The 12016-nt window shown below is 49.6% G+C and overlaps 1 protein-coding gene across 1 annotated transcript in view; it reads right to left on the bottom strand.

Moving 5' to 3' along the window:
- Positions 1 to 583: 583 nt before the first annotated feature.
- LOC127347513 (uncharacterized) overlaps positions 584 to 12016 on the bottom strand; it is a 39918-nt gene continuing 28485 nt past the window's right edge. The window contains exons 4-5 of the mRNA XM_071829325.1: positions 1416 to 1700; positions 584 to 1326 (exon numbers count right to left, since the gene is read on the bottom strand). Coding sequence (XP_071685426.1) covers positions 686 to 1326; positions 1416 to 1700 — 926 coding nt within the window. The 3' untranslated portion in view covers positions 584 to 685. The remainder of the gene's footprint in view (positions 1327 to 1415; positions 1701 to 12016) is intronic.

The following is a 12016-nucleotide window of genomic DNA, read 5'->3' as shown; positions in this document are numbered from 1 at the left end:
TAGACCTGCTAATTGGCACCGGAAACGCAAGCGTGAGGATCCGGATGACATCTACGACGAGACAGATCGCCCTTGGAACATCGCACAGCTACGTCCTTTCTACACTTAGCATATTTTTTCCGAGTTACAAACTCTGTAATAGTTATACATGATCAATGAAATAAAGCTTATGGTTCACTTTTTGAGTCTTTTACCTCCTTTACTTGTTCATTTTCGATCATGTATGTTTTTTTCGACTAAAACCGCAGAGCTGGATGTTTCCGCCTAGGCGTGTATGAAAGTTGTGATTTTCAAAATCGTCCCTTAGGACGTAAGCCTAAGTTTTCTGGTGGAAAATTTTTTCGTTGCGAACTCGTGGATTCCTGGTAGCGACTTCCGGCACCTAGGCTGGGGGCTTGTTTCCGCGGTTATGGACGGACGCCATTGGGCTTCGTCACCGCAGGCGAGCGTTTCCGGCCAAAGGTTTTCCGGCTCGTGGAAGGTCAAACGAGTAAGCCGGAAAATTAACAAACCAGCACTTGCTTTTAACAAACGAAACATGCAAAATAATTCTAACGGATAGCAGGATAAGTTTTCCGCCCACGCATAATTGTTTCGTCCCTAGATACTTAAGAATTAAAGTTATATTACAAACCCTCGCTGGGGCCAAAATGATGCATTGTTTCTCCCGCAGGAATAAAAGTTTTCACTCCCCCTTAGCCGGAGAAGTCTTGCCCTCTGGATCTTTTTCCTTGGCGTCTTCGGCCGGAGATGACACGTCTTCATCACTTTCTTCCTCTTCTTCAGAAGCTGCAGCGCTGGTCTTGGGTTCCTCTTGGGGAGCGTCCTTGGAGCTGGTCCAGGTAAATTGGGTTCCGGATTCCGCAGGTCGCGCCTCCGCGTCGCGCTCCTTTTGAAGTTCAGCTTCCAAGGGCTCGTCCGCAGGAAGAACGACCTTGTCGTAGAATTCATCATGCCGGATCCTGCGCGCGATACGGGTGTCGTAGCCGCTCACTGCATCCAGGAGCGCGTTAACATCCGCATCCGGAGGAACGCCCGTGGTTACCTGCTCAAGATCAAGCTCCGGGTTATGTGCTAAGCACATAGTTAAGGTCATTGCAGCTGCGCCTCGGGCTGATGATGCTTGTAGATCCGTCACCAGCTCCGGAAGAACGTCCACTTTTCTAACAAGTTTGCGAACGTTGCAAGTGCGACTCCTCTTGATGGATAAGTTGTAGCATATCTTGCGGGAGGCGGAGATGAGATCTTTGCAATCATCGCCTGCAAGTTGAAGAAGGTCGTCTCGTGGGAACAAATTCCGACGCTTTTCCGGATACCCAAGCGGCTCTGCATAAGATAATCAGGATATCAGCATGCAATTTGAGCACAAAGAAAAAGGTCGGAGCAAACATCTGGACAAGGTTTCAGCATAGTACCCAAGATGTTCTCGTTGAGCAAGTCCCAGTGATGTTCCGCGGTCTCCATATATTTCTGGAACCCATAGAGCTCTTTCTGCTGCCTCTTGATGGTCTCGCTGTCAGCATTTCTTTTCAATATAAATTCGCCCTTTTCCCTGATGTGCTCGGAGTTTTTCTCCGCCAGCTGTTTCTCGGCCTGCTCCCTCTTTAGTTCCGCCTCCTTTAGTTTCGTTTCCAATTCTTGGTACGAGGAGCGCAGGTTCTCAAGCTCCGACGAGGCTGTAGCAAGGGAAGAGGATGCGCCTATAATAACATAAGTCAAAAGCAAGTTCAAAGTCGGAATATGAACTAATGACGAAAAAGACGGAAACCAACCTTGGGCGTCCGCCAGTTGTTTGTTCAGTTCCGCATTCGCATCTTTCAGAGTCCGGATGTTTTCCGCCTGATTCAGAGTAACGCGGCGCTGAAGGGCAATGTTCTTGTGCAGCTCGTAATGCAGCGCCTGCTGTTCCTGTAAAACATAGACAGGGCAGGAGTAAAAATTCGGCCTGTAACAGTGGTTTCCTTCAAAGCATTATTGCCGGAACCTTTCCGCCATAATGCTTGGGGGCTACTGATCCAATTTAAAAAAAATTCCCGGAAGTAATCTTTCTCGAAGCATCTAAGCGCTAACTATTCTTTGAGTTTCCGCCTACATGCTTGGGGGCTACTGGGGAGTACCTTTTGCTTGCAGATGAGTTTGTCGAAGAACTGGCCGACATCCTTCTTAAAGTCCTGGATTTCCGATGTCGCGACGTCAGGCTTCCCCCAGGCGTTGTTCAGCATGGTGCTGAGCAAGTCTTGTTCAAGCTCCCATTTCTCCGCCTCGGTTAACTTGTTGAAAAACTTGGTAGCATATGCTTTGGGGGTGGAAGTGGTGTCAGCCGGATCTCCAAAGTTTTTCGGAAAAACGACGATGTCGCCAGCGCCGTTTCCGGCCTTCTCAGAAGAAGTGACTTCAGCCTCTCCTTGGCCTTGTTCTTCTGCGTCTTCTTGGGCAGGGCCTTTGGCCTTAGGATCTTCTCCGCCTACTTTCTCGCTGCTAACCGGAATTATTTCCGGTGGAGTGTTTGCGGCAGGAGGGGGAGATTGATCAGCCTGAGGGGGAGATGGCCGAGGAGTAGGGTGGGAGGTACTTGGCGGAGCTGGAGTAGTAGGACCAACAGCCGAAGACTTTTTCATGTATTTAGTAATAGGCTCTTGGCTGATGGTCCGCGTGGCAGTGGTACTCGGATTCCTGCAAACAAGTGAAAGGGATCGAATAAGAAATAATTTCGCCAAAATAGAGGTGCACCATATTCGGAAACTTACGGGGCGCCGGGGATGATGGGGCGCGAGCGTTTGCCAGCTGTTGAAAGCATCTTCAGGCGTGCACGTTCCGCTTTCCTCGAGTCTAGCGGAGGTGGCCTTACGGTCTTGGACTTCTTGGCGGAGGCCTCGCCGCTAGCTCCGGCTTCTGAGCCGGAAGCTTTGGCGCGGGGACGCTTCGAAGGTCGAGGGGCCGCCTTGCGGGGTGCCTGTTCCTCTTCCTCCTCTTCGTCTTCCGGAACCTCCTCCGCCGCGTCGCCGCTGACAGGGACACGAAGAATGGTGCGGAAGTTTTCCTCCGCCAAAGTGTTGAGCTGGGAGGAATATGAATAAAAGTCAAAGTTAACATCCAAAAACTTGTGAAGTTTGAAGCAACGAAAAGAACAGAGCTTACCGGAGGACACTGGTCGTTTGTGTAAATATCCTTGATCAGTTCCGGGACTTGTTGGCCCCTAGGAATTTTCACCAACGTCTTGAACCTTCTCTTGAGGGAGTCGGCCGGAAGATCGTGGCGAGTGACTCGGAGGAGATCGTCCGCCCCAGTGTAGGCGCACATCAAGCGTGCGTTGTAGCGCAGGGGCTGGATCCTCCGGCTGAACCAGCCAAGGGTAAGCTGAGCTCTGGTTAGCCCGTCATGGACTAGCCAGGAGATTCTCCGCGCTGCCTTCTCCAAGATAGGGGTTTGGGCGAGCGAGGGAACAAAGATCCAGCTTGCGAGCTCTTCCGGAGGCTCGTTGATGAACTCGGGCAAGCCATCGTGGACGTCCGGAACTGAGGCGTTCTTTTCATAGAACCATCCGGCGTTCCAGTACCGGACGGATTCGTGCGAATCGTGAGGAAGATACATGCGGCTAGGTCGGAGCATGAACGTCATACTCCCACAGTTCACCATTGCTTTGTCTTTCGTTTCCTTCTTCACCCGGAAGAAGAACTGCCATAATCTGACATCTGGTCGGATCCCAAGGTGCCCTTCGCAAAGAGTTACGAAGTTGGAGAGGAGGAGGTATGAGTTCGGGCAGATGTTGTGGGGCTGGAGCCCGTATGTGTTGAGGATGGAGAGGAAAAACTCCGAGCAAGGGAGTGATAATCCGCGTTCCACCCAAGCCTTAGTCATGACGATTTCTCCGGCTTCGGGCTTGGGGACGTCGGAATCGCGTGTGAAGCTCCAGTGAGTGGAGATCATACCCTCGTTCTGGAGCTCTCTAAGCTCCACATCAGTAGTTGCGCAGGGCCACCACTGACCCCGCTCTCCTTCACGGATCCGGGCCTTGGACGCCCTCTTGTTTTCCGCCTCCTGTACCTTGGCTGCCATCCTAGCTTGTCCCTCGAGTTCATCTTGAAGCTCTTTGAGGGAGGGGATCCGGCCTGGAGCGGTGCTGGAAGATGCGGAAAACGGTTGAGCTAACCTAATGTCGGAAACATATGGTGGCAGGTATGCTATGGGATCCGGACATATTGGTTCTAATGGATTGGGATCCGGGCTACTCGGAGAGCTACCAGTACAGTGCGATGAATCAAGTGGCATGCTTCCGGCTGCGCCCATGCAAATTATTTGAGTATCCGGATCTACACTAAGTTTGTCTTCTACGAGGCCAGCGCACGTACCATTAATGGCGCGGTGGCTCGACGGAGCTCCGGTGAAGTCGAGGTCGCCGGACTTGCAGGAAATCACCTCGCGTGACCACGAATCGGCGGCGGGAAGGATTTCCCGTTCAACCGAAGGGGTCTTGGCGCGAGGAGAGGCTTGGACTGGCGGCGCGCGGAGTTCACCGTGGCGAGGTTTGCCGGAGATGAGATCCGTCGGGCGGCGCGGCGCGAGTAAGAAGACGATGAGGGTGAGAAGGTGAAAGAATGAGAAGTTACCGCGGGCGAGGGTTATATATAGACCCCGCGCGGAGATTCGTGTTTCGGATCTAGCGGCGGAAACTGAACAGTCACGCCGTTGGATGATCGACACGTGTCTTAGGTCAAATAATGGTAAAATGACGTGGAGGTAACTTAACTGTGCGCTCCCGAAATTTCCGGCTAAAAGATTCGCATCTCCGAAGATTTAGCGCGGGAAAAAAGGAAGTTGTGCGCGGGAAAAGTGGGATTTCCGTTTCATTATCGATCTAGAAGAAAGGAAGATTTCCGAATAGATGATACCGGAAACAAGAGAAAGTTTTGAAGCTCTTCAAGATTCTCTTCGGATCCGAGCTGAATGAAGTCGGAGGAATGATGAATCTCGGAGAACTTCGGGGGCTACTGTTGTGGGTATACTTTGTGGGTATATCAACGGCATGGCCTAGATCCGGCAAGCCCGGGTGGCCCATAGTTGGTGGTGAGGCATGTGGCCCATCGGGCGGCCCAGTTGCTGTAGATCATGAAGGATGAAGTCCAGCCCATGAACAGGAAGCCGGATCTCAACCGACCTACGAAGGAGGCCGGATCCGTGGAGGCCCACAAAGTATCCGGATCCAGCTCGGCCTAGAAGGAAGGCGGATCCTTGACGTACGCGGCAAGATATTGTACCGTAGTTAGGTAACTTGTATTCCGGCTAGGACTCTCCATGTAAACCCTAGATCCGTGCACCTATATAAGCCGGATCCCGGGAGCCCTAGAGGCACAACCACAACTCATTGTAATCATGCGAAAGCGCCCAGATAATTCCAGACAAGCAGCAGTAGGCCCTGTCGTCGTGCAGGTGTTCCGAAGCTGGGTAAATCGCGTACCACCGTCCCGTGTGCACTCCGCCCTATGGCCCCTACTTCTTCTCCCCCTCGTGAGGATCCCTCCTCCGGGATACCGTCGATTAGGCAACGACACTGTCGACGATGAAGAATGACGTAGGGATGGTCTTTCGGCCTACAGTTAAATCCACGTTCAGAACGCCTTGTGCTTCTGATGCTTGGCCGTTGAAGTCGTTCAGAGTGACGTTGGTTTTGATCAAATCCGCGCTAGAGCGTCCCAAGCGACGTAGCATGGAGTATGACATTATATTGACTGCCGCTCCCGTGTCGACCATCATCTTATTGACAGGCTGCCCGTTGATATAACCTCTCAAGTACAGGGCCTTCAGATGCCCGTAGCTCCTTTCTCGTGGTTTCTCAAAGATGACTGGTCGTGGGCCACAGTCAAGCTGTGCTATAGGCGCCTCTTCTGTTCCTGGAGCACAAAACTCCGATGGAAGAATGAACACCATGTTCGTGCCAGCCGATGTCTTATCATCGGCTTTCTTTTGTTTGGGGCGCCACTCTTTCTTCTGTGGACAACCCTCCTCGTCCAGAGTTTGCTGAATTTTCGCGGCCAGATCAGGCCGCGCTTTCCTTAACGCGTGTAGGTATCGTCTCTTAGCTTCCTCTACGCTACGTAGTCGCTGAACCCTACGCTTTTGAGAATGACTGAGTCCATCAGGGCACCACCTTGGCCGGTGGTATCTATCTTCTTCTTCTTCATCTTCATCTTCTAACTCTTCGAGATCTTCCACCCGAGAGGACTCAGCTTGCTTGTTCTGAGAAGGGAGAGGCCCTAGACGCTTGAACACTGACACGTCTCCTGTGTCCCTCTTTTTCTGTCTACACTCTGGGCAGTTGCCGATTGTAGGCAATCGGCTCATCCCTGAATCCCAGCAATGCTTGAAGAGAGGATAATCCCAGTGTCTGTCCACGTCATCTTGCTCTCTTGACTTTTCCTTGGCGCGGCGCTCATATCTTTCGTCGTCTCGATCATACCGACGATATTTCCTGTTATCCACACTAGACCGACGATCTTTTTCGTCGTCGCTGTCGTATCGCTGGCGCTGGTCATACTAACGCTCATATTTGTTGAGGAGGTGCTCGGAGAGAGGTCGCTGGTATCGCACATTCCTCACTTGCTCCTCTGTGATGTAGCGCTTGTCATTACGTTGGGGCCGGTCGCGTGGAACGGCCTCTTCTTTGTCCTTGCCACGAGAGCGGCTGCTCTCGTCTTTGTCCTTACCAGGGTGGTGCACAGGTCCTACCATGTTAATGCTGAATGAGAAACCTGGCTGGCACCTCCCGGGGTAAGTGCACTCCACCATGTTAACGGCAGGGAAGGGGTGCGTGTTAACTTTCATGGCGTACTGGCTGAAAATTAGACGGCCTTGTTCTATCGCCATTTGGATCTGCTGACGCCACACCCTGCAGTCGCTGGTGGTATGGGTGAACGAGTTATGCCACTTGCAGTATGGCCTTCCGTTCATCTCTTGCACCGTAGGGATTTTATGGCCTTCGGGTAACTTCAGCTGCTTCTCCTTGAGTAAGAGGTCGAAAATCTGCTCAGCTTTGCTTACGTCGAAGTCAAACCCTTTTGCATGACCTTGTGGTTTAACCCATTTGCAGGACACGGGGTTTGCCCCCCGAGTCCATTCAACCGCGGCTACCTCCTGATCTCCTGCAGAGTCTTCATCTTCTTCTGTCTCAACCAGGACTACCGAGCGCTTGAACTTGTCCTGGTACAACTCTGGGTGGCGCTGTTCGTATAATGATAGTTTCTGAACCATATGCGCCAGTGAAGTGTACTCTGCTTGGGAAGCCATATCCTTGATCGGCGATGCGAGACCCACCACTGCCAGATCGACTGCTTCTTTTTCATTCATACGAGCCGAATAGCATCGGTTCCTGACGGTCCTGAAGCGCTGAATGTATTCCGATACCATTTCTCCGCGCTTCTGTCGTACTTGTGCTAGATCGGCAATGCCAGCCTCGGAATCTTCTGAGTGATATTGCATGTGGAACTGTTCTTCCATCTGCTTCCAAGTCCGGATTGAATCTGGTGGCAGCGAGGTGTACCACCCGAAAGCCGACCCTGTGAGAGATTGCGCGAAAAACTTCACACGTAATGGGTCTGATGCTGAGATCATGCCCAACTACGCCAAATGTCGGTTCACATGCTCAACTGAACTAGAGCCTTCCGATCCACTAAACTTGGAGAATTCAGGGAGCCGATATTTGGGTGGTAGTGGGATCAAATCATACTCGTTGGGGTACGGCTTGGAATAGCTGATTGCCCTCCTCTTCGGCACCATGCCGAACTGGTCCCTCAAGATTGCACTGATCTGATCCACGGTGCTAGCTGCAGGAGTTGAGCTTTGATGATTCGTTGGAGTGGCATATTTAGCTAGCCATGCCTGCTTCTCGGGATCCGATCCAGAAACCCCTCCTGCTGTTCCAGAAATCCCTCCTGCTGCAATCTGGTTCGTGCGTGCCCAGTTATTGCAGTCTGGCACATATGTGCACACGTATCCGTGCGGGATCTCCTTAGGCGGTTCATACAAGAACTGGTAATCACTAGGGTCACCACCGATCTTGTAGACGACGTATCCCGGTGAACTCGACAGTTCTGGTGCTGCTAGCGCGAATGGCAGCTGTGGTCTGGTCTGGAACGCTATCTCTCCTTGGTGAGTCCCTAGGGCAGGTCCTGACGGAGAGTACTGATGCTTTATGATTTCCTGGACCACGCGAAGCGCGACACGCTCCAAAGTGTTCACCAGACTCTCAGAATGGCGGTGTAGCGAATGAGCTACCATGTGATTAACCTCCTGACACAGTGTAACATCCCAAGTTTTCAATAAAAGAAACAAGAGAGAAATTCAAGAATCCAAAAATCAGAGCCAACAAAAACTTTTTCTCATCATATAGGACTATGCATATTAGCTCACCTTATTAATTTATTTGAGTGTGCTTTTTCCATGATGCTTGTTTGTGTGTTACTCTCATTCTAAAACCCTAGCAATGATCACTTGATCAACCAAAGTCAAATAAAAGTAAAATAGAAAAGAACTTCTAAAAATCAACTTCACACTCACATATGGCCTATGCCATTTTTACAGATCTTTGATCTAGGCCATTTTGGTTTGCACCATTAGTTGTAAATGGATACTAAACACTTATTAACACCTTTGGAATCAAACAAACTCAATTCAAATCAATTTTGAATCAAAATTGAGCTCACATATGATTATGGTCATATGTGCCATTTTTAACCTGATACCCACTTTGAGCCCCTGGTTTTTAACTTTTCACTTCTACACTTTGTCAACTCTTTGCACCTCATCCAAGACAACATCAAGCAATTCAACTTTGCCCAAAACCACCACCCCAAATTCATTATCAATTTCAAATGAGAATCAAGCAAAGTTGGAACAAACTCACATATGTAAGATCATATGCATTTTGGGATTTTGCAAAACCACTCCAAATTGAACCAAACCACCACCATTCTACTCCTTTTGAAATATTTTTACAACCCACCAAAAAGATTTGCAAATTTCGAAATTTATTTTCTTTCGGCCATTTTAACAAACACCTTGCAGGCAGGAGTGAAACAAGTGCCCATACTGAATTTTTTTCCTTGGACTTGGTCCAACCCTGCCCTCTCTGCACCACTGGACCTTCCTCTCACCTCCCTGCACCCTCCCATCAACTTGCCACGCACTGGAGCATGCCCACTGGACAAAAACTTGCCATGCCGTGGCATGGCATGCCCCTCTCATGCTCTCTCTCACTCTGGTCATTTCCAACCTGCCACACCTTGTCAATCCTCTCCCTCTCACTCAGTTGAGCACGACCAGACCTTGCCACGTCAAAAATTTGCATCGCAACATATAGAAATCGAGGTGCCCAGACGCGCCCAGGACATGCCCACGCCGCGCTAGAGCGCGCATGGCGTCCGCGTCGGACGCGCCAGAGCGCCAGCTGCCCGGAGCCCCTGCGCCACCTCGACCTCTCCTCTCAACGCCAGTCGACGCAGGACAAGTCCCTGGATCGCCTGGACACGCCCACTAGCCCGCGGGAACGTCAGGCGTGACGACCACGACGACGACTGTCTGCCATGGCCTGAACACTCCCGTCAAGCGCACCATCGCTGCAGAGCCTCGGATGCGCCACGAGCACGCGCGTCAGCCTCGCCAGGACGCCAGGAACCGTACGCGCCCACGCCTTGGCCCTTCGCAGCCCTGGACCGACGACGACGCCGGCGACCCTAGCTCCTATAAAAGGAGGACCCCTCCCACTGATCTGAGCACGCCATCCTCCTCCACTCATCCTCATAGCACTCCTCGCCACCTCAATTTGACCAATTAGTCGCCGGAGGCCTCCAATCGCAAGCTCGCCGCCACCGCCAGTACACGGAGCAAGCCGGAGCAGGAGGCCACCTCAGGCGACGCAACTGCTTCCAGGCGCTTCCTCATCCACTCCAACGTTGTTGCGCACATCGCCGACGACCGCCGGAGCTCCGACGAGCTCACCGACCCCCTACCGCCGTCGCCAGTGAGTCCCCTCTCGCCGGAGACGAAGGCCTCCGTCGACCGTGCGATCTCCTTCTAATCGCACGGCTCGCGTTGCGCGTACCGTTTCGGCGGTTAAGTCCCGCTGACGCGTGGGACCTGCCGTCAGACGGCCTGCTCGCGCTGGACGCGAAGTGGGCCGGCCCAAATCCTTTTTCTCTCTGCAGCCCAGCTAGTTTCCCGCGCGAGCCCACCTGTTCAAATTCAAATTTCCAGAATAAATGAAATATGCAATCTGATGCCAAGTTTAAAATTCAATAGGGACAAATCTACTTGGCCAAATTTTACAAACTTTATATTTTTGGAAACCTTAGGAATTTATCTACACAATGCCACTGGATAGAACCCTAGATCTATTGTAGAATTAAAGTGACAAAATAAACAAGGCAGGGACTTTTCTGCCTTATAATAATTCTTAAAAATCAACCATAAATGCTTTTCAGTTAATTCCACCTCCAATAATTCACATTTCACTTATACAAATTGTTTCTACAAAAATATGCCATGCTTACTTTGAATGATCATGGCTTAGTTGATTTAAATGACTTTATGGCTATTTCTAGTCAAAGATATTGTCCAAAACTATTAAGAAATCTTATGAGAGAGTTTCTCTCATTTAAATCTTGTCACCACCAATTCCAAATGAAGTAGAGACTCTGGTCAATTAGGTCTCATAGGAATTGTTGGTGATATTAAATCTTTGATATGCTAGAATTAAATTGTATGAGGTGCTCACCTCATTTAAATCATTTTCTCAAAATGATAAGTGTGAAGAGGTTGACTTGGGTCAACCTAGGTCATACATTATGCATAAGAGAAATTAAATCTTAATAAGATAATGAGAGTAAATTATTTCTGTGAATAATTCAAAGTAACATTTAAGATTGGTATGAGAGGAAATTATTTTTCTTAAATAATAAGAAAAACACATTCACCAACTTAATAGTAATATGTGATGCTAGTTTAAGTGTGTGAACCATGTTTGTGTTTAGTTTATAAAATAGTTTGGTGTGATGATTGTGTACCCCGTATTCGTATTTTAGACGCTAGTACCGAGGAGTACCAGGAGGAGGAGGAGGTCTACTTCCAAGGAGAAGAAGACCACTTTGACCAATTCCCCAACCAAGGCAAGATAATACTCTTGCAAAGTGCAAAGCTCACCATGAGCAAGGCATTACCCCATTTACTTTATGCTTATGATCCTATTTTTCCCAGTTTTACTTTACAAGCTTTATTTACCCTTGTTTTATCAAAGTACTTTTTGATTCATGATTTACCTGGTTAGTATCGAGTTAGTACAAGAGTATCAAACTTAGCCTAGAAGCAAAGCAAGTACTTAGCACACCTCATACCTAGCTGCTAGTGCTAAATTAAAAATGACTACTATAGATGGGAACATGTGTTTATGAAATGATGATGGTGAAAACCTTGGAATGATGAGTCATTTCCATTGAAAGATTTTGAAGGTGAATATGACATGAAATTGACTTGGTGATTTTGGGCTAAAAACTGATGATTGAGTTGGATGCGATTCCTTACCAATATTAAGTACCCCCACAATACCTGATTATGGGTAAGGCTTAGCTGGAAATTTATGTGTCTTAGTATGGGTTCCCTCTGAACACACGTCATAGGGGTTACGCTTGAGGCTGCCTCCGTTGTTGAGAAATGATGTGAATTGAGGTGAATTGTACGGCCAAGCCCTGTGCAGTTCCCGGGTTAACAGTTGGTTTTCACCGGGAGGCCAAGCTCATGGGGAGAGGTGCCTATACTAGGGTGTGTAAGTGAAAGGTTAACGGTTGATGATCCGCGTACTGAATTACGATTATTCGGGGTTTTATCCCTGATGGATGAAATCAAATGTTGTGGCACAAGTGTGCAACCTCTGCAGAGTGTAGAACTATTCGAATAGCCGCGTCCGCGGATATGGACAATTGGAAAGGCCATTCTGTTTCCGTCATCAGAATTTACCTCTATGTGGCTGGTG

This window comes from Lolium perenne, chromosome 4 (genome assembly GCF_019359855.2).
Source record: "Lolium perenne isolate Kyuss_39 chromosome 4, Kyuss_2.0, whole genome shotgun sequence".
Taxonomy (NCBI): domain Eukaryota; kingdom Viridiplantae; phylum Streptophyta; class Magnoliopsida; order Poales; family Poaceae; genus Lolium; species Lolium perenne.
Note: the sequence above shows the minus strand (reverse complement) of the source record. Positions and strands in the feature narration are given on the sequence as shown.